The sequence below is a fragment of the Ciconia boyciana genome, chromosome 10 (genome assembly GCF_034638445.1).
Source record: "Ciconia boyciana chromosome 10, ASM3463844v1, whole genome shotgun sequence".
Taxonomy (NCBI): Eukaryota; Metazoa; Chordata; class Aves; order Ciconiiformes; family Ciconiidae; genus Ciconia; species Ciconia boyciana.
The window spans coordinates 8344915-8368443 of NC_132943.1; the positions used below are offsets into that span (position 1 = coordinate 8344915).

General features: G+C 36.5%; 1 protein-coding gene across 1 annotated transcript in view; it reads left to right on the forward strand.

The window, feature by feature from the left end:
* The window catches only part of TMEM163 (transmembrane protein 163), a 100126-nt gene that overhangs the window by 41037 nt on the left and 35560 nt on the right, over window positions 1-23529 (forward strand). Inside the window, exons 3-4 of the mRNA XM_072873924.1 lie at window positions 18890-18933; window positions 20085-20176. Coding sequence (XP_072730025.1) covers window positions 18890-18933; window positions 20085-20176 — 136 coding nt within the window. The remainder of the gene's footprint in view (window positions 1-18889; window positions 18934-20084; window positions 20177-23529) is intronic.

Sequence of the window (23529 nt, forward strand, 5' to 3'; positions counted from 1 at the left end):
TTGGCAGCAGATATTGTATTATCTAGGAAAAGTAGTAGCTGTCTTTAGGTGGTTGAGTTTGAAGACTTCATTTAAGCCTGTATACAATTCCCTTTGCTTTCCCCTATTGAAGCGTTTTCTGCTGATGACACGAGGCTGGGACCTGAGGAAGGATCTGCTGGTAATGGATGCTGACAAGTGTGACTATTCTTTCTTGCTCTTTGATGTTTTAGGCCAACTCTACTTCTTCCAGCTTATCCCACAGACTAGCTCAGTATTAGCACTATTCTATGTTTCTACAAATGTAGTACATTGCCACATCTGTCAGCTCATTCTGGTTTACTTTCCCTCCTCCCAATGCCTACATATACATGGAAAACACATAGAAGCATATTTTGCTTTGCTGTGCTAAACCCGTCCTTTTCTTTGGTTGGAAGATGTGTACAAATTACTGGCTCGCATTTGTTTTGATTTGATGTGAATCATGCTTTGTTGTACTTCATTGCAACTTCTCGAATTCTTAGTAACATGCAGGGGCTGAGGGATTGGTTTTGGCCAGTTGTTTTTACTGTGTTTTTCATTACTTGAGCAGCTTTGTTCTGCAGTAGTTCCAAAAAGCAAAGGAAAAATCAGAATACATGCTTAAGTTTTTCATGTTCTAATAATGTCGTTATGTGTCACAAGAACACATTACACTAAAGTTGATAATAAAGAGAAGACCTGCATCTTTAAAGTAACATAAAAGGTATATAATTAATTCACCAAATTCTTTAGGAAATCAGATCATCTTCTCTGCAGGACTTGCTATGCAGACATTTCTTTGTCTTATAACATTTTAATAATCTATACAGATCTGTGTAATAACTTTATACAGAGTTTTCTTTTATTCTGTTTCGAGATATTTTTATTCAGCCAACATTTCTGTCTGGCTGTAAAATAAAAGTTAGTTACATATTGTTCTTCAAGCTGCATTAGTGTTTCTTAAAGAAAGAAAGGATATTTTCATTATCCTTGCTGTAATAAACTTTTAGGTGGATTCATAAGTATTTATTTCAAAGTTTAAGGATGAACCAGTACCTTACTGAAGTGCTTCAGTTTGACATTTTTTTGCCTATGGATCAGAATTTCTTCTTAATTTTATAAGGAATTGAAAATGTTCTCAAGTTGTGGAAAAACTACTGAAACATTGGTATTCAGACAGAGGGCTTAAGTAACATTGAGAGAGCATAAGTGCTTTCATTTTGTTAGAGTAGATTAGCTTCAAAAATAAGACATTTTCTTTGAAAATCTTTAAGACTAGAGCTTTGTAGGGAACAACCTTCAAGAGTGAATTAGGCTACTGATTCACTTTTAGCAGGTTTTAATGCATTTTTAGAAAAGGTTAAAAACCCACTTAGGTAGGTGTACATACTTTTTACATTGAAAATGAATAACAACAAAATAACATTTCTAAACAAATTGTAGATCTGGTCCAGTGTATACTGAGGTCAGTTGAACTCATTCCATTGATTTTGTTGGACACTGGATAAGACCTGATTTTAATGACAAATTCTATATTAAAATGAGCTAGAATAAACAGGTATATAACTACATTTACATTTTGTGATTGTTTTTCACTTCTCTCCTTGTTTATCCAATGGCAAAGCTATGTTAATCTTTCTCCAAGTACAGGGACCATATAGAAGTGTGGTGAGTCGTTGCAAGTCAACAAGGTTTTGTAAATACCATGGTATAGAAGAGGGAGGCTAATCACACACAGGGATTAGCCTTTGTCATTGTCAGTGGGTTTGCTTTGAAGAGGGCCTAGAAAAGCTGATGGCATAGTATTTTATTAAAAAAAAACAAAACAAACAACAAAACCAAACAACTTGTTTCATTGCACACAGGAATAAAATTTTTTCTTTCTAACAGTCAAATAAAGGTAATTAAGTATTTGGGGTTCTTTGTTTAAATCTGTGTTTTTACAGTGAAATTTTTTCAGTAGAAAGTATATTTTTTGGTATGGAACCGTATAAATTGAAAGTGGTGCTGAGAGGAAACAGATGCCGTACATCCACCTCAGGTCAGCTGCAAGCCAGAAATTAAAAAAAAAATTGGCACCAGTAGAATGGCTTTTCTGAGAGCTTATCTGAACATCACATAGTGTGAAAGGCCTAGCTGTTCTAGTGTGACGAATGTCAGATCCAAAATTGCAAATAATCAAAGTTACAGTAAATATTTAACCTTTTCATAAGGCATAAAAATCAGAACCTGTGGATTGCTGAATGCTAATTCAGACTCCTGTCCGAATCTGACAAACTAATCGTATCAATAAATGATAAAGACTGTGTATTTTAGATAGGCGGAACTGCATTATAAAGGGAAACTGGAGTGGCACGTTCAGCCAGTTTGAATTAATTTTAAATATCTAATTTTACCGAGTATTTATAAAATTGTTTTGATTTGTTTCATGCATATATTCTTCTAGCTGTCTCAATGAACTTTTCTCTTTAGGACTGCTTTTTGTGGTACCTGTCATGAAATTAATCATCTGGTCTGTGTTCAGTACTACAGTTCCCAAATGCCAACACCTGTTTTTACAATTTCTTTCACAGTAGAACTTAAGAACTCATTGACTCCACTTGGGTCAGTATAAAGCTGCAAACTTTTAATCCAGAATTTATTAAAGAACATCAAAGATATGGATGAAATAATCACTGTTGCATGTTGTTCCATGATATAGAATAATAGCAGAAACAATTGAGAAAATAGTTTCCATTGAGTAATGTACAGCATCAACAAAAATTATTCACAATTTTATTTAAAGTTCTTGCCATCATGTTAACTTACTAACTCCTGATAAGCACCTTTTACTCCTTGATTGTATTTGCTGTTGCAAAACCACCTCATTTTCAACCAATGCAATAATTTGTCAGAAGTAATTACCAAGTTATTAAGGAAGTGGCATATTTTGAACCCTAGTTTCAGAGTACTCATATCCAATAAGTCATTATCTGTTGAGACTCTTATCTTGAAAATATTTTAGATTAAATTCACATGAAGAAAAATGTTCTGTAAATGCGAGTCAGTCATTATCAGATCTCCATGCAGAAGTAACCTATGAGGTCCCAATCTTGGGTTGGCACTGTATCATTGTGAGATGAGATACAGGGCAGTGTGAGTGGGCCACTCCACCACCGAGGAGCTAACCTTGATCACTGTGGATGCAAGCCATAGTCATGGGGAGAATGAGGTTTTTAAGCTAATGGTCAAGATTAGTGAAAAGTACAAGAACAAGTGAACATAGGTATTTCTTCTAGTCTGGAAATTAGAAGAATATTAAAAGCCATGCTGGTGAGCAAGTTTGCTCATAATTCAGATTGTAAGGTTTGAAACATGTTGATCTATTTAAACTGAAGCACATGTCCTATAGTGAAATTGAGTACAAATCAGTATTGGTTTTATTGTATTGCAGTCCAGGTAGCAGTCTGTCATTTTGTTTCTGTTATGGCTCATGACGAAAGCAAATTTGAAACAGGTCTTTTATACAAAAGAGCGGATGTTTTTGTTATATATTCCTGAGAAGACCACGCATGTGAAGAAAACAAATTAAAAAAAGCAAATAAATGGAGTCCATAGAGTTTATGATTTAGGCTTTTGATCCTTTCCTCCCTCCAAATTTTCGTGTTGCAACTGAGATCACTTGCAGGGTTTTGATTACATCCGTTTGGAATGTCTGTAGGAAATGTACCGTCATTCCAAGAGGTAATTCATATGCCAGACCTTTGGATAACATGTCTGGGAGGGTTGTATCCCAAGATCTCTCTTGGATCTTTTGTACAGTCTTGTGGCTGATAACTCAATGTACGGTGTAGTACTAAGTGCCATGGCAAAGGAAGTGGGCTTGTTGTAGTCCACCTGGTGACTGATCCTGAACCATGGCTCTTCTTTTTGTGTCATGTATTTATAAAAGATGCTGAGGAGGCCAGAAATAAATAATGATTTTCTTTGAAAATATGAGTCTATAAATATATGTATAGCATAAAGATCGGCTTCTGTATCATATGGGCTTTCTGGCACAGAGGAGATTTTATTTGCCTTAACTTATTGCAAATCTATTTTACAAATATTATTAGGGCTAACTGTCTATACCACATATGTACATAATGATCACGTCCTTTCGTGTACAAAGATATACTCCTTGCTGCAGAAGACGTTTCAGAATTGTTCTAAAACCCTTTCAAGATTTTATGTGTGTACTGTGGCCAATCTTCTGGTTTCCATTGGAAGCAGCTGTGTCATTCCTACATCCTACCCCAGAGAAGCCTCAGCTCTAGCTCCAAATTAATCTTTTCTCCCTGGCCGTTCCTTTCAATCATCTTTTCTTTATTTTATTATTTGGTAGAAAGGAGAAGTGTATTGCAGGCTATTTTTTAAAAGATAGTATGCAAAAGGAATGAAACATTATTAAGATATTTGAGACGCTGTTACGAATTCTCATTTGAAGAAAGGATATTGTCTTTCCAGCATTTCAAAAATGTATTTGCAAAATAATGTTTTTGATGTAACTATTCTTTTATCCAGCAGTATCATTGATCAAGTTATCTCAATAATTTCCCTGAAAACTTTTAGACTTCTTTACCACACTCAATTCAAAATGGGAATTTTATAAGTTTATGCTGTTACAAACACAGTCAATTATATGAAAGCTAGATAATAAAGTAGTATAAATAAGCATGTCTGAAGAACATGATGTAAATTTACACAGTCTGAGACTCTGGACTCCTATCTCCTATGTATACAATCAAGTTACCATGAAATATACTGTGAGGTGAATTTACAGTATGCCAGAACTCACAGTAATTTTCTTTGCACAGTCAATAAAAAGTAGCTTGCTCTTTCCACTTTCCAAAAGTAAGAGACTTTTCTCATATCATATTATGTAATGTAGTAATATAGTCTATTTATTTGAATGTTGCAATAGTATCATCTGACTTGAGAGTTGATCTGCTTGGGGGTAGAGGGAACATATTTGTTAGACTCTTCTATAACACTGCTACAAAGATATCCAAATTCTATGCTTGTACACATTAATGTTAGATCATTTACATTAGTTTTACACTGCTGATTTTATTCTTGATTTTCTCTTAAAGTGGCTCAATGAACATGCTGCAATTTCTTTTCTGTTTGCTGCGAAGCATACTTAACATTGTAGTATGGCTCTGACCACTAGGCAGCTGGAAAGAAAAGATGACTAAGAGCAGTGCAGGGAAAACAATACAATAACTTGTAAACTTAAAAAGGTGTCTTACCTGGGAGGGAGGCTGAGAGGTCATCAAAAGCAGTGAATAAGTTAACATAATTAGAGCTATAATTGGATATGAAATACCTATTTTGGCTTGGAAGGCTTTGCAAAAGAATCATCTTTTCTTCATCAGGCAGCTGAAATCACTAGGGGCAGTGGTGTTTGCGTCATTGAGGGAATCAGGCTGAAGCCATATTGGTGCATCAGGCCAAGAAAGTTCAAAGCCTTTCATCGCCAAGAAGGGAAGCGGTAAGTCTGGCACAGTGAGAATTGCAAGCAAGACATCTTTGGCCAATATGAAATGCTGCAATAGTGTTACAATTGTCAGCCATCGCAAAACTACCAGTTCTAGTAAGTTAATCTCAGACTCAAGGATCAGGATTGGTGACTACAAATTCAGACTACTGGATTTTTTAAATACAAGTCCAGCATTCTGGTATTAGTAATTCTAGGTTTCTCCTTTTATAAATAAGCAAGTATTCTCAACATGATTTACCAATGAAAAAAAAATGCATCATTACTTTATGCATGGAGCCAGAGAATGACTAGGTACTGGCTGATCTCTTAAAAGCAGAGCAGATGAGGATCTAAAAATGATAAAAATGTGTGTGTGTTTTCACTTTCAATAATCTGAAGCAATGTTTTAAAAAATATATCATTGCCAACAAAAATTTTTAGAACTGTTGGTGTCATGATTGTAGAGACGTGCTAAACCTTTTAAAGTTAGCTCTATTTTCAGAAGTACTACTGGCAGAAAACTTGAGACTGGATTTTCAGAGACTATGCTTATCATTCTAGAAAAATTAAGTCAGGATATTTTAGATGACTCCATGGATTGTTGGTGCTTCGGTCTTCCATTGAAAAGTCATTTTGATTGCAAGTCAGGTACGTCAGCTCTGCTTTAAACATTCCCTGTATACTGAAATGTAGAAATTTTCTTCTTAGTTTTGATGCTGTTTCATGCTAATAATAAGCCTGTATAACAGGAAAAAAAACAAAAAGAGGAACAGCAAAAACCCTTTGTATGTTAAAAGAAGAGGTGTGTGCTGCTTGACATAAAGGGTTTTATCCCGGGAATATGTTTTTAACACTCTTCAAGAGCTTGCTCCTTGGAGTAGATGTGCATGGAACACAAAAAAGTAATTGATGTAGTTCAAGTTTTATTGACATGATTACATGTTGTAAATAGCAATGTACAACTTTGTAATATCCTCCTGTCTTATCATCACATTTTTTCTGATGTTACCTGGACTATTTTTTGTCCAAATAAATTAAGCTCATCTAATAGAGACAGGATTGGAAGTTTTCTGTTACTTTGATCAGAATTAGCACTAGATGTGTCAAGCCAATTACTTTAAAATTGAACAGATGCAAAATAGTGTGGTATGTCAATCATTTGCTGTTTTTTCTTTTAGTTTTTAGAACTCTGCATCCTTAAGGGAAGCTGTTATAATCTTCCTGGTCTTGTGAATTGCTGAGTAGGATTTCCTACTGCTACCTGTTGTCAAGACTGTGCAACTGGAAGAAAACTGTAACAGTTTTAAAATGTTTTTGTTAGAAAAGCAGCATTACACGTTTTCAAGAAGGTTTATTCAGAATTATTGCATTAAAAAGCTACTGCCAAAGATTAATTAAAAAACACAGAAGAAAGGAAATCTGTTATTAAGACTCACATTTCATTGTAATATTTACTTAATGACTTGGAGCCCACAGCTAACTTAATATATCTGGTTTGCTCTCAAGTTGTATACTAAGCCTGACTGCAGTGCTATTTTGTGTGTACAGTGTGTCTGTGTCATCCATGCTAGCAGAGCATCTCCATATTACAACATTGAAGGAGGACTGATGACAGCCTTCTTTATTGCGGCCCTTAGCAATAGATTGTTAAGATTAGCACATTGTCTGAGGAAGAGATTTGTCTGAAGGGCTTGCAGTTCCTTCCTACAGTTAAATTCAACAGGGGGACATCAGACAGTTGCTTCTCTCCCAGAAGGTTTGTTTATATTTCAGCCTAGACAGATAAAAAAGATAACCCAGAGGATTTCCTTTTTTTTTTTTTCTTCCTGACTTTTGATTTATTTAGCAGAATTGTGTTCAGAACTTGGACGTTTAATTAAATTTGCGTAAGAAGGGTGAATTTTCATTGCTTGGTGACCTGTATTAAAGGAGCATTAATAATCCAATTCAAACTTTAAGATTTCTTTACATTCCAGCAGCTGTATGAGAATTAAAGCAAGAGTCTGCTGTCTTTTAGTTGTTGAGCTGAAATCAGTTGTTGAGCTGCTAACAAAACACACAAAATATCTTTTAGTTAAGAAAGCATGGGCAAAGAAGGTCCAGCAAGGTAAGAATCTTCTGGACTTGAATACTTCAAAGTGTATTTGGGAATAGAAAAGAGTAAAATTATTACACAAGAATGAACCAACATGCCTTCCATTGAACACAAATGGAATGGTCAAATGGTCAAATAAATGGCTTTATACATATTAGATCCTAGTTTCATCATTTATTTTGTGAGCAAACCTCTTTTGTCCCTCAGAGCCCTGTTGACTTGGGTGGAAGTCAGTATGTTCATCAGTTCGCTTGCACACCGTGAATAGCAATATATAAGCTTGCAATTTCCTCTCTTCTTTATCAGTACATTTTACTTGCAGTTACCTGGACTATTTAACTACTTTGTGCAAATAAAATAATCTTCCCTAATAGAGATAGGAATGTAAGTTAAATGTCACTTTGATCAGAACCCATGATACAATATACTGAAATAGGTGATAAAATCTGCCAGTTGGGCTAACTGAATAAACAACAAGGTAACATTTTCAGTCATCTCTTGCTTTTTAGTTATCTGACCATAGAAATTAGTTTGTAGTGTAAGAATCTAGGTGATAAGCTGCCACAAACTATCTGGCAATACAGTAAATGTAAATAAATGTTGATAGGACAGTACTAAATAAAGTTAAATTATGAAAATATTTGCTGATTCAGAACTACCATAGTTGTTTGGGCTTTTCTTAGGCTTTTTAGCAAAATTCACCATTAAAATTTATTGTGTAAAATTGTGACAGTTTTCCCAATTTACCCTCAGTTCCAAAATAAATATTACTTTATTCCAATATAACTCTTCCATGTTCAAATTGTAGTGCTTTGTCAAATATGCCACATACAGGAATTCTTGAACGTACAGACCAGTAAAGGGACTGCAAGTAATTTTTCATTTTTTAAACTGCAGATTCTTAGAGTATGGGAATGCCCCTGTGAGAGTTTTACAAGTTTAAGATGTTAAATGGCAGGAATTGAACTCTTCACTTGTTAAAATTGAAGATTAAATGAAAGGATTTAATGGGGTATGGAGTAGCTTATTTCCTGTCTAGTAGTAGATAGAGGTGTCTTTAGCATGGTGTGCTCTGTGAACATCTTCACCTCTGAGAACAGGCCTTCAGGCTCCTACATACTAAAATGGGCTGTGTGTCTACTACTGGAAAAGTCTGATCAGATGTTCTCTCCCACAGTCACTTGAGGTATCTAAAATGTTTTACACCAAAAAGCAACTTTAAATTGGAATTATTTTTTTTAAAAATGTGTATGTAAAGCCAGGTTTTAAAGGTTCTCCACTAATTCACTGAGGTGTCTGGGATGGTTTGCATTCTTAATCTCACTTTGTGAAAAGAAAATCTCTGTAATATTGTGCTTTATTCTGGCAGCCTGCTTAATTGTATTTGGCAGCTTGTTTTGGTTCTGGAGCAGCTCACTAGCCATCTAATTAAAATGGGGGTACCGTGATATGTGTCTTGTCTCTGAAATGGATAGGGATGATGAAAAAGGCTGTGAAGACGGCTAATTATTTTTCAACGACCAAAGCTTTTCAGTTCAAATGTTCCCTGGTTTTCGTATTTCTAAGGTCATTAAAATGCTCAGAGAACAAACATTTAATATGAGACTAAATGTAATGAGCGTGAATTTCTTCTGGCCTTGTCTTCACGTACCGTGTTCCATTCTTTGCATGTTTAGGAAAGCCATGCATAGAGAAATGAATATAAGCCTCCTTTTTTCTTTTTTCTTTTTTTTAAATTTTATTTATTATGATAAGGAAAACCTGTCAATCTTTGCATTATTATGCTCCTCTCTTGTGTTGTTCCCACTGATGATAGAGGAACTCAGTTGTGCCGTTAGTCATTAGCTAGGGTAGGAAGTGCTGGGGAAGGCACCGATCCATGTATAGAGAAGAACAATTGATTCCAGAGAAGCAGCCTGCTGTACTGCTGTGTGTGGCAGATCTGTGTCGGATCATGCTCCGTGCCCTCTGGCTTGCAGGTTAGCATGGCCATTCCTTGTCCCAGGATCCGTTGAACCAGGGTCAGTCACGGATGGGCTCCAGCCAGGGTCTTAGATTTCTAAATCACAAACGTGTATGTGCAGAGAATTTATTCTAATTCTGTTTATCCTCCTCAAGGACAGAATTGCAGGTCTTAACCACCTGTTAGCTGAGGGAGGAACCAGGCAAACGTACCAAGGAAAGTGACAAGCAAGTATCTTATTTTACCTTCATTCCTTCTGACAGATTTCCTGTTGCATTTGTGTGATTTTTGCAAAAAAATAGAACACAGATAAATTGTTAGGCTAGAAATTGTTTTTTTAAAAAAGAAAGTATCAGCCTGTCTATAGTTCTCATTTACCTGAGTTTGAAAGTAGTTTTTAGTAGCTTTTTCTGATAATTATTTTGAGCATCTTCATTATTGTGTGTCCAACTGACCGTTTTGTGTGGACTCATTTTTCTGTGTTCATAATTCAGAACCGTTCAAAGGTATCTGAAATGAAGGATGCTTAAAATAGTCACCTTTGCATTCATGGGTGTCTCTGCATTTGTGTTCTAGAGGTTTCAGCAGGACAAAAATGAGCTTGTAATAACCCATTGATGGGGGTGCACTAGTCACATCAGTTTCAGTAATTTAACTTGCATTAGTATAATGTAATTATAAGGACAATACAAAATTATTTTCAATATTAATGTTTTTTCAGCACTTGATATACTTCTGAAGTACTGCTATATTTCTCCATAAAAGGAAGTCTGCTTTGATTTTCAGAAGTCTGTTGAAATACTTCTAGTATAAAAATAGAGTATCTTACAACTGTTAAGCTGTGGGAATGCCATAAAGATTGTGTGGTTCATTTCTAATTGGGTTACCATTTTCCATAGTTTGCATTTCTAAAAGTTAAGGCAGTGCTTTGAGAATGTGAAATATCATAAAAGGTAGATCATAATACTAAACAGTTTATTCAAATAGATAAGATATTAATGGTGATTGTGGTCACTCTTTGCAGAATTACTAGATGCTTCCATACGGTAAAATGATTTTTCCTGTGTATAACATCCTGAAGTGTGGAATTACTTTTGTCCCATTTTATAGATAAGAACCTTAAAAAAGGGAATGTTTAACGGTATTGTCGGAAGTTACTTAGTAAGGCAGTAAGATGTGTGAGAATGTGCCAACCACCCAGACCTAGCTGCATTTTCAAACAATTATACTCTCTCTTCAGAGTCCAGTTGTTCTGGCTATTAAACTTATTCTGGATCCCTGATCTTCAAATATCTCCCAAGATCCCTGATCCAGTTCTGTTTCCTTATCTGTGAAATAGGGAGACTACTGTAATTGTTTGGTTTGTTCTATTTTTTGAGGTAATTGTAACTATAGTTATATGTATAACTCTCTCCACACACATGCTGAATGAAAAAGTTAAAATCTATCAAATTAAAAAAAAAATCTAATTTATTTGGAAAACTTTCTATGGTAAATAAAAAATTTTGCAATTCATTGCTGCATCCATTGAGCTGCTTAAAATTTTACTGAAATTCTAGGAAAAAAAGGTCTTTGAAAAATTTGTGTATGTGCAACTCCACTGAAAATATTATTATCTGGCATGTCTGTATTTGTTTATAACTAGAAAATTCACCTGTGTTGTATTGTGGATAGCAGATACTAAGAAAGGGTTCTTACAGTTAATGTGGAAAAGTGAGAATTTAGGCAGTGCTTTTGTGGACTGGTTTTAAATGCTTACCATGGCTAAAATGTGTTTCTTTTCTCTAAGTTTAAAGAACACCAGGAAGAATCCAATTTGAGTAGACTTAAACCACAGATATAATTTTTTCTTATCTTATTTAAGAACTATATCTAAGGTATGGGATAGTTGGAATACTTCTAGAAAGAAATATGATATGTGGCAAAGCTAACTAAATCCTCTCTTGATCTAAATCCTCTATGTTGCACTTCAGTCAGCCAGTTTATATGGAGCAGTGGTCATACTATAGTATGATTCCAGGTATTGAAAGCTGCATTATGTTTGTCTGCTGGTGTGAGGATTTTGAACCTGAAATATCAACCAATGAAATTCTGTCTGTATGCACCAAAAGGCCTGTGGTTAGAATCTGTAGCATGCTGAGAATTAGGTTTTACAATGTTGGACAATTATTTACATTTCTTAGAAGTACTTTCAAACTGGACTCACTTGTTTTTTTTAACAGCAGCATTGATGATTTTTTTTCACGCTCTTGATGCCTGATATACCACAATTGTTGAAAATACAATTCACAATCAAGTCAAGTCTGAAATAGTAGCATAAAAGTAGGGAAAAAATAAATAAAAAAAGATGCTGAACATGGAGGCTTAGCATTTGGAGTTTCCTAATATATTTCATTTAGTCTAAATTTGGCAAACTTGAAGTTAAGCATCTTTTAAAAATTAAACCACTAGGCTTCTTTACAGTAATGGAGACAAATAACCAGGGTGGGGGGATGGAGTTCTCACTGGTTGTGTTCTTTTAAAAGTGCTTATGTCCTAAATAAATGCTAATTAACAATAATTTTTTCATATAGACACCAATACATAGCACAATACATAGCACAACCAACAATACTCATATATTTATTGTTGGTTGTGCTGCAGTTAGCCCGAATCCTTGCATGTAAATTCTATGTTAATACATCTGAGCTGTAGCTTGCGTATGATACCATTCTTTAATTACCTTTTTGAAAGGATCTCTCCATCTTTCTAATGTGACCACAGGACATGAACTTACCAGAACCTGAGAATAATGGCAGTATTTCATCTCTTTTTTTATTAACAATTCAAAACCTTCAATGATTTGTAAAAACATTTAGCCTATGTCCAAGCTGTTACAGGTTTGGGGATACATGTATAAAATATGAGTTTGCTGGATCTCTGTGAAGCTTCCAGAAACCCATTTAAGTCAGATAAGCATTTACAAACCTTCACCTCGGTCTTCTGGCTTATTCTGTTGACTTAGGTAAAACCTGCTTTAAAGCAACTGGCCAAACTCCCAAGAATAAACTCTTTATGCTGTGTAGGACATGAATACTTATCTGATAGCTTTGCCTCCAGTCAGTACAACACAGAAGATGGAAGGCATGTTGCCTTTGGAGAGTCTCCTAGGTCATTAAAACTGGAATAACCTTCATTTGGATACAGCGAGTTACAAATCTTGGCCACAGGGCTTTAGAAACGGCTGTTGAGTGTGTCTGATATCACTCAACATTTCTGGTTGTTTCTGGCTTTTTTAGCCAAGGTACTACTGGTTCCTTGTCCCTGTCCAGGGCCAAAATGCTTCCTTTGGTTTTGGAAGCAAGTTTCAGGCTCGAAATTACAAAGCCTGTGTATTGTAGGTATAAGCTGCAAAAGCTTCCCTGGTAAATGTGCAGTTACAGGCATTTGCAACACTCTAGACGATTTTAGTTGTTATATTTGGAGTTGAGGCATCAATAATACATAGTTTCATTAAAAGACAATGTGCTTTAATGTCATTGCACTGAGTTATTTTGGGTGATTCAAGTGACCCCATTTGAAATATAACAGATTAAATTATGCACCTGTATATTCAATTGCAGAGAGTTTGCACCATGTGCCTGGAAAGAAAACTAGTATGTGTCTTATAGACCTTCAAGTTTTATTATTCCTGTTCTTAAATGCAAACGTATGCATTTAGTATCCCGATAAAGCTCAACTGGAGCTATAACATATGGGCCCTCTTTTAGTTCCTGCCCCCTGGAAAGCCAAGACTAAACAAAAATACCACTCCTTTTCTTTGATTTATTTGTGTTCTTTTTTTGAGATGATCTTGTTTGAAAACAGAAGGTTGGCACCTGAGAAAGGAAGCACGGGAGTGTGTGAAGCAGTGGGATGCTGGACAGGAGGGGTCCTGCTTTCTCCCAGAACCGGCACTGCAGTGCACTGCTCTGCACAGTGCTTGCACATACTGTAATATTACCCCTGCGTGGACTTTTGAGTAACCCTGGAAATTGCTGATAACTCTGCTTTGTTGGAGTTGTCTGCTTTCTGGTTTTACAAAAAGCTTTCCCTAAACAAATGGTTTCTTGTGTTCATCTCTAGCTATGCTGGAAAGAGTGACATACAAAATTGACTGCTTTGGTATATTTGGCAGACTATTTTTTAGTGTTATACTCACTAAAGGGTGGCAGTGAAGGCTTGTTGTATATAGAAGACATTTCAGCAGCTGTTAAAAGAGAGCCCAGGCATTATTTTTTCTGAAATCAGGAACAGATTTACCCTCAGTGTGTGTATGCCTATCATTCAGTGTTTGCTTGGGTTTTTTTACATTACTGGTATGCTCTTGGGGACTGTCTACTGTGTATTGTAGAGAAAGCTGGTTCACTGTTTCCTCCACATGGATAATCTTTTCAGCATTCAATAAGTTATTCCTTAGCTTTGTTGCTTTTGTACACATCTAGAAGCCAGAAGTTCCAGCCCTGCCTGTAGTCTAGGGGATAGTAGAGACAGGCTGGGAGATACAGTCGCTGCTCTGAAGTGTGTAGAATTTGTACAGAAAACAAATTCAGAAACTGGAAAAACAAAAAAAAACTCAAGAAGAGTAGTTTCTTGGCCTAACAGTCATGCCCCAGGCAGTGGCAGAGCTGGGGACATGATGTCTGGCTCCTTTAGAGCCCCGTTCGCTGAGTCACATCCCACAGCTGTGTCTTCCCCAAGGACAGAAGTCTCTTAGTACTCTACTGCAGCTCATTCTGCAGACAGTCACTATGACACCTTTCAGGCAAGTGAAAAAATGAACCCTATTAGGGACTTATTTACAAATGGGTCATAAGTTCTAATAAGATCAAGATGCAGGTTTAATATACATTAAACTTATGCTTCCACTTGGTAGATACATACATAACAGTATAATGGTATTGCCCAGAAATAAGAGTCTTTACCATGTTGATGCAATTATAAACTGTGAAAATGAGCTAAAGATTTTGTATAGATAGGGTTGGTACAATTTTGCCAATGAGTTTGCCATAGAAATATGGGTGTAGGAACATGACACTGATGGATAGCACTGGATCTGCCCATGTAGATTAGATGTCTGGCAGACTTGTGTCTGAGATATTGATGTTTAGCAGCCATTTGTTGCTACTGTGCTGATTGCAGAAATTTTGGGCATGTGCATAAAAATCCTTAAATTTTGCTCTACTAGAATTTCGGGGAGGGGAGAAGGTGCCTGGGGAAATGTATGTGTACCTGTTGGTCCTGGTCAGTAGTGTTTTTTACAAGTATTAACGGTATCAGTCATGTCTGTTCTTTGCCTGCAGTTGTTGTGAGGGATTTTTAGAAAGTATTACTCATTTGGTTTTCTCTGCTTGGAATGGATTTATTTTGAAATATTTATTGTAACGTTAGTTTTTGATGTTTTACCAACACTGGGCAATGAAAGCAGACTGTATTTCAGTTTCACTTCTGATTCAGCACAACTTCCAGTTCCTCTTGCTTGTGACTCTGTACAACCTGCAAGATATGCATGGTAATATATATAGAAATAAACCCAACACTTTCAGTGATGTTCAAATTGCCTGCCTGATTTCTGTGAAGTGCAGGTCATGTGCTTTGAAGCCATGATATTTTATGTGCTGATATCCAGGTGTGTCTTTCAAAAAGACTAATTTCAAAGCAAATGTGATGGAGTGATTTTCCCATCAAGAGGAGCTTCCTAAAAATAGTTTTTCCCTCTCTGAGTAGGTAAGAGGAGATTTTTATGACAGATGGAGGAGCTGTTTGTATGTACCTTCTCTTATTTGTAGCTAGACTCATCTGAAAGATTTCTGTTTGGGAGAACTGGAGGCAGAGTTAATTTCCTGTCAGGTACCAGGGTGCTCTCCCAATGCAGAGAAGGAAATGAGAAGCCCAGGGTCACTGAGGGGTCCTGGCTCTCCAGGAACACATTTTACATGGATTAAACCTGGCAAAAGCTGGTAGAGACTAGATCGCCGAAGAGTTAAATTGGAATGATTTTTTAGGGTTAGGGCCTTAGTCATATGATTTTTCTGAGGCAGATGGAAATGAATAAAACCCTCATTTTGTTCAGGGTAGAATGTGTGGGAAATGGGGCATTTTTCTTTATTTGGAATCACTTTGGAAGGGGTGAAGGAATTGCAGCAAAATCTGACCTATAGGTTGGCAGACTTCACAAATTGATGTCGCTGTGCAGGTGGAGGCAGTGGTAGATTTGTGGCTTACTGTGCTGGCTCTATTTTTAGTTTCTGACTGCTTGCAAGTTCTGTTTACAAATGTCAGGAAAATGCATTAGGATTATCTGCTTTATTGTAGAGGTAATAAAATGCTGTCCAATTTAGCCAATAAAATAGCTAAAAGCAGGCTCCCACTGTCATGGCAGTGTAGCTGCTAAATGTAGGCAGTGGCTCCACAGGATTTTTAAGCTACCTGCTCTGTTCTTTCCTAATTGCTTGTTTCCCACCATTGTACTTATTCAATATGGAGATTAGGAATCTCTGGGGTTTTTTTACATCAGAGGCTCATCTGGGAATAATTGAAAATGTGTATTGAGAAGAAGGAAGGTGAGGGTTCAGCAAGAGCTCTATGATCCATTCCTGCAGTGCCATACATTGCTCCTGGAGCATGGCAGTGATACTGGAGGCGTAAGGACCACTGGTTATTCCTTTGCCTAGGGGTCTCAAGTGCTTGGACACTAAGAAGTACTTCCCTAAAAGTCCTTTCAGCTTCAGTGCCTAGAATGGGAGCCAGTCGTTGTCTTTAGAGGATGTGGTCAGTCTGGCAACCTGTATTGGCTGGTACCCTGTAAGCCACTATTACAGTTGCTTTCTCTGCCATAGAGCCTAAACTCATGGACAAACATACCATTTAAGCTGGGGTGACTTACTGGTGAGCTTTTTGACTGTACTTGTCAGCTAGAAGTATTAATGTGCTTAAGTCAGGGCTGAAGGTGCTTTAACGTTGTTATTTGACTCTGAAAGAAAAACAAATGGGTTGTTTTTACCATTAGAAAACAAGTGTGTAAAGAAATAATATAAAAATATATCTTTCCAGTGCTTAAATGGTCATTACTATTTTTATGATGCCCTTTTACCACTACAAGTTAGTATTATAGGGTACCAATCCTTGGAAGGTCTTTCCTCCAGTTGTATTCACTAGCTAGCAAAAAGGTTTAAGCAGACTTGTGACACTGTTGGTTAATACTTGTTCTTCATTGCTGTTTTAGATAGCTCAGGCCAAACAGATTGTGTGTTAGTGCTGTGGCTATTCATGGTGGTAGAATACATAAAAATAAAGACAGTTCTCATGCTAAAGACCTTATGCTTTAAATACACCAAATATGTCCCCTAAAGCATTCTTAAGATGTGGCTATCTTTATGCACTTCATCACCCATAGAAATTATATACTCATTTTTAAGGGAACCATAGAGTTAATTTGTTTTAAGTCTGGATTAGAGTGGAGAAAAATGCTGGCAATTTATTAAAAACTGAGGAGCTAATTCTACCACATAGGCAGGCTAGAAATAGAAGTAGGAGTGAAAGTGTGGCTTTGAACTGCATCATATGAAAGCAGTAATGACAGGAACATTGCAAGCTTGTGTGTACCTGTGAATGCCCATATTTTTTTTGATGCAACTTCTGCAGTTTTTGAAACTGTATGACTCTAGGGAGGCATACAATGAAAATTTGATAGGTAATATATTATTATGCAGTGAAGTGTTCAAATTTGCAGCTGGATCACTGCAAGCTAGTGTCAGCTTGTCAAATGTAGCTCTTGCCTGGCAAGTCTGACCAAGAAATATAGCCTCTTTTTTCACCTAGGAGATGAAGTGTGGGAAATCATGATTTAACAATGAGAGGGTGATGTAAATCCATACTAACTATTTCAATACTCTTCAGCTTTGAGAAAATGGGAATCTGGAAATGAACTTGATGACTTTTCTTTGTGTTTCGGCTAACTGTAATGATAAAGTCCAAATATTTGTGATATCTGGCATGGTTGTGGCCATAGCTACATCTTAGATCAATAAGAAAAGGGTTATTTTTTCCAAGATTTTAATTTCTGTTTATCCAGATAAGTGCCACAGAACTGCAGCTTGCTGTTACTGAAAAGAACAGTCAAACCATAGCGGCTCTGTTCTGCCAAGCTGTTCTAATGAATGCTGGAATACTGAAAATTAGATATTGTGTTTGTCAGCCCAAGATTGACAAAGTCGTTGATAAGTCTGTTTTTTTTTTTAGTTCAAGTTTTTTTATTTTTACAAAAATGTATTTTTCTTAGTAAGTTAGCTGATATCTGTTCATAAAAGGGTAGTAAAATTAATAATTTTAGGCTTTATTCCAAGCCCTCTTAACTGGAACTAGAGTGCTGTGCTTTTCATTCAGGGTACACAGGTTTGGTTAGTCCTGTTCTCACTCAACAGTCTACAAAATGCAGCAAGAAGGCTAGAGCTGCTCAGTGCTCGAGAGCTTGACATAGCTGTAGTGTCACTGTTAGCCTGTGAGAGCTGCCGTTTGATGAAGTCCCATCTCCAGGTGATGACCTCTTCCGTTCCTGCCTGCTTCTTCCCTGGTATTCCTCTGGGCTACTGAAAGGTGTTTTTCCTTGCACGGTACCTCCTAGAATTGGGAACTGTGAGATGATAGAATTAAGATGCGTGGAGTAAAATTATAAAAATGATAGTTTTTTCCAGATGTTAGCCCATTTTTTAAATCTCTCTTATTTTTTAGAGGCAGTATGCAGTCAAAATCAGAGCTGGTCAAAATTTTTCCTGCTAATGCTTTTTCCATTGGAAATCACTGATCTGATGGAATTTGAAGCGTTTCTTGGGGCTGTGTGAATTACCTTTAGGCCTTTTGTCAAAAAGATGGCAGTCAAGAAGTCTGGATGGGCCTGCATAGTTTTCTGTCAGCCAGTTCAGGTGGACTATTGTGCCTCGCTGGAGCAAGGAGCACTTTGAGACATGTAAAGTTTTCTGAGAGTTTGAAATTGTGGTTTCAACATATTTTTACTCAAAACTGCATCTGAAATGCAGCATGTTTCATAAACAGACTGTTTCTGAATGGTACACTAAGGTCTGCACCATTACGGTTTTGGAAGAAAGAAAAGCACCTCCCGAGTGACCTAACCATTTCCTGCAGCACAAGGCCTTTCTTGTAGACCTTTTTTAAGTGTTGGTCAGGTCATTCTAGTGGGAACTGGGTGAAACTAAGCCCATGTGTTGAAACTAGTTTTGTAGCTCTTGGACAAGAGAAGAAGGAAGGATACAAAATAGATTTAAAGTGATTCTAAATAATATTTTCTTTCCTTTAGCTGTTTCCGTGATGAGATACAGTGCATCATCATTTGGATTTGCTGTAAGTAGAGATACAATTTAAATATTCTCTACCCTTTTTTTCCTGGGCTTTTTCTGAACATGAAATACTGTATTTTTTCTTATTGTAAGTTCATGGCAAGGTGTGTAAAGTCAATGATGGATTAGAAAAAATATTGTTGAAGTCATACCTTGGAAAGGATAGTAAAGATACTTTCATTACACTTTTTCAGTTTCTGACTACTAAGTCTTATATTGGAGTTAATATCAATACTTATATCTCATCATTGATAGATATTATCCACTAGATATGGTTTTCTTCTACAAAATCTCTCAGCTTAATCAGTTCTGTTGAACTTGAGCCAAATTCTGAAGTTCCCTTCTGAATTTTGTGTGACCCTTTTCCTATTGAAGTCTATGGTAAAACTCCTATTGACTTTGGGATTACAGCTTTCCTGCTCAGTAGTTGCCATGACTTTCCTGATTAGTGGCAGAGCAAAAAATTCCTAATGACAAGCAAAATGACTAATTTCAAATAACTTGTCTTTTGCTTCCAAATTTGAAGGTTAGATTGCATAGAAAGTTTGACTTAAGGCTGAAAGTTCTTACAGGGGGACTAGCCTGGTTTTTGCTGTTACCTGATATCATGTCTTCATTTACTGGAAATACAAACATGGCAATTTTGCTGATCATACAGAATAATATGAAATCTGCATACAGTGGGATTTTGAAAAAAAGTTAGTATTTGCTTGCTTTGAAACAAAACCTTCTACTGCAGAAAATTAGTGACTTTGCAGGAAAAAGGAATGCTTGACAGGCATTTTCAAACACCTTTTCTTTTTTTTTTTTTTTAGAGTCTTTGCATAAGAATCGTATTAGTATTTTAACTCTTGTGGTACCACAGTGGCAGATAGTAGTAGGTTGGTTTTTTTTTTCTTAACTTCTCCACAGGTGATGGATTAGAAATAAAAAGTTTTTAATCCCTTGATTGACTTCTGAGCTCTGAAGTGTATCACCGTGCAATAATACATGGCAAAAATGTGAAGATCAATTTAATAAATGTAAATCCTGCTTTCATTAAAATGATTTATTTGCAGCTGCTTTGTGCCTGCACAGCAGGATAGTAAATGCATTACTGTTAGTACAGGGCACATTTAATAGCCCACAGAACAATTGACTCTGTGTCTCTTTCAGTTTGATGCTACCCTGGATGTTTTGTCATCAGCGATAGTTTTGTGGCGTTACAGCAACGCAGCTGCTGTGCATTCTGCACACAGGGAGTACATGTAAGTACACTTAATTACTTTTGGCTTTGGTAGAGGCCTGCAGAGCTTTTGCTGTCAAGCTGTGATGCTACAGATTCCAGAGCTTTGACAAAAAACATTTTGTCATGTCAGCAAGTATTCTTTCCTTCTGCCAACTTACTGTTTGGTCCCAAACACGCAGCCTCTCCTTAGGCAAACCTCCCTGATATTATGATTTTCAGTTTCTTTTTAGCCAAGATAGTCATTGTTAGGGCTTTGCCTTTTTTTTTTTCTTTTTTTTTTTTCCCCTTGCAGCATCCGTATCAAATGAACTGTATTTGCAATCTGTAATGGATGTGTAGATCTTTTATTTTGCATCTTAGTCCATCATTCTTACTAGAGTATTTTTTAAAATTGATGCTTGTATTATATTTGTGCTTCCCTTAACAAGATTGGAATATGAACCCCTTCTCTTTGAACGTAAATCACTTTGTCTGCTAGTGATATTATTAGAAAATGACATTACAGAACATCTGATAAAAAAGTAATTTGCAGTGCAGTCTTGATCACAGTGGAAATTATATTCTGCATCATTGTGCAGCATTTCTATTGGCAATGCATGTGGTAGCTGAGGAGATCAGGTGGAGATTGACTCAAGAATTGTTCCAACTAGTGCATAAAGAAGACTTTAACCTCCTACTCAAATTTTCGGTACATCTAGGTGGAGAATTGCAGTACATTTATCTGCTTTGGTTTTGTTCTGTGCTGCTGTTGCTAGCAGTATCCCATCTGGCTTATTTGAAGATAGTTCAACTATACCCTGGAATGGACTACAGTTTTACAATAAAGGGGGATAAGGTAGTTGTTGTTCTGAAGCACCTCTAATGAAGTCCCTTCTACAAGAAGGGAAGCTTGATGAAACGGAGTTTTTACATAACTGGTAGGATCAAGTAAAAAGAAAAAAAAAAAAAAAGCCACACAGGGGGGACTATAACTTGTCTTCATAGTCCTTTCCTAAAAACTAAGGAAACAGTAAGCAGTATTTTTACATGCATTAACTCAGGCTCATGGAACAGCTTGCCAGCACTGTGAGTTCCTTTCTGGCAGGGCTCCATACCGAACAGTTTGGAATAAAAGGCCATAGAAGATTGATGTGGCATTGATTCATAAAAATAAATCCAGAAATATGTGATTAAAATTAGTCTGCCTGCACAAATTTGGAGATCTTAACAGGCATTTCCTGAGTATCTTGCTTTTGTGGGCGTCCACAGAGATTCCTGTCAACATTCAATTAACATATTTTTGAAATCTCCTTCTGTTGAGCTTTTTCAAGTGAACCTTGTAAAGTACTTTATAGAGAAAATAAATCCCAATACAAAAGAAGAATCAACATATCCCTATGGCTAAGCCAGTAAAGTGAACAAGCAAAGTAGCAAACATATTTTCCTGCTTTTTATGCTCATTTTTAATTTGCTTTCATATAATCCCTGTGCTTTACATCAGGCTAAATTAAGTCAATGAATTACTTGCCATGCCCTCTAGTTGAAGACAGCTAAGGTTAGGTGATGAGATCAGTACTGAGTGAAAGAATGTTACCATATGCTAGGAATATGAATCACTGGATAGGCAGTCTGGTTATCCCTCCGTTCTAGAATTGACAGGAGAATCATCATAGTACTGACAAGCGAAGACATGGTTGTGTCTCTTAGGGCAATTCTTACTGTGTCAGATTTTTGAGGGAGGCACATTTCTAATTTCCTGTTGTGTTTAATCAATCTCTTGCTTGAAAGACTGCATGTAATTATTTTTCCTCTACGCTGGAAAGTGTTGCATGACTCCTCCTGGCTGCTTGCTTACTTTGTAAATAATCTTTGTATCACATATGCCTATAACTACACCTGGTCTTTCACAGTCCTTGTTTTCTGTGTGCCAGTGCCTCAGTGGGGAAGTCTGCTCTCAGACTCCTGGACAGTTCGGTGCAAATTCACGTAGGTGCGTAGGTCATGCTGTGCATTATTCCTGTTTCTGTGTGCCTAGCCGTACTTTGCCTTAGTGCAGGAGCCTGTGCAAAACTCTGGGTTTCTGCAAAACCATTACTACTGTTTACCAGAGTAAGGTGTGCCAGAGTGACTTCAGTTTAGTTCTTTATTTATAGGTCTGTCTTTTATTGATTTAAATATTACATTTGTCTGTGTATCCTAACATATCTGAAAATAACCTGAGCTCCTTGAGAAAAGCCAAGTGGAATTGTCAATTAATTACGTATTGCAAATTTATAAAACTTTTCCTGTTTCATAGACTTGACAGCAAGAGTTTGATCCAAAATCTGTTGAAATCAGCGGAAAGTCTCTCATGGAAGGGCAACTTTAGATCCAGTCCTAACTGTTGGATGTCGTTGAGAGAGAACATATCGAATGCAAAACAAAACCCCAGAAAAAGACGCAGAGAATACAGCCTGACTCATGACGTACTATGAATTAAATACTTAGAATAAAATGCTAAGATGTAAAAGAACTGCGTAATCTCACTTAAGATGTAGCCATATGGAAGTTAGAGATGCAACATTTCATGGGCTGGTACTCAGAATGAACAGTAAAAAAACTGCTTGCTGTGCCAAGTTCTGCTAAGCTGAACCAATGCATTTCCATTTGACTTCAGGGGAATTGTAGTGCTGAAACGATCATGAAAATTTGTCCTGCTGAGTTCAACTCAGTTTAATGGGTTTTGTTTTTACTAGATCGTTTAATTTCTCTCATTTTCTGGGGCAAGAGGAGGAGGTACTTTTTGCGTGTACATGTGACCAAAGTTATACAGTGTACATCTTTGTTGATTCTCATGGTGGTTCACATGTAGTAACTGCAAAATATATTTTAACTTGCCTCTGTGATTTTCCCTTCTTGAAAAGTCTTTATTGATGGCCTAAGAAGCTAAAGCTAGCAGACTTTTCAAGTCTTTTATTGATGAGAATTTTTCTTAGGTCATTGTGAAAAGATATATCTGGTTATGTTCAAGCTATGTCTTAAATTATGATGAAATTTTTATGCTTTATTTTTAAATATACCAAGTGGCTTTGAAAATCTAATGAATATTCACCAAGATAAGGTATAAGCCACTGTAAGATTGTAGGCCATATGAGACACTGCTTGATTCTGCCTAGCTGGCTCATTAATGAAAGAGTATGTAGGAGTGGGATGAATATTTGATGTGTTTGTTACTGGTACTTTTTGGATAGTTTCACACTTCACCATCTTTCTGTTTTGGCAGTCAAATAAAAGAGGGTAAAAACAGGCCACTGCATTTTCATATATTTTAGAAGAGTGGTTGAAAGAATTGTGGGTCTTGAGGCAATGCAAGAATTGGGAAGGACCACAGATATCTGTGAAGAGAGTCAGAGT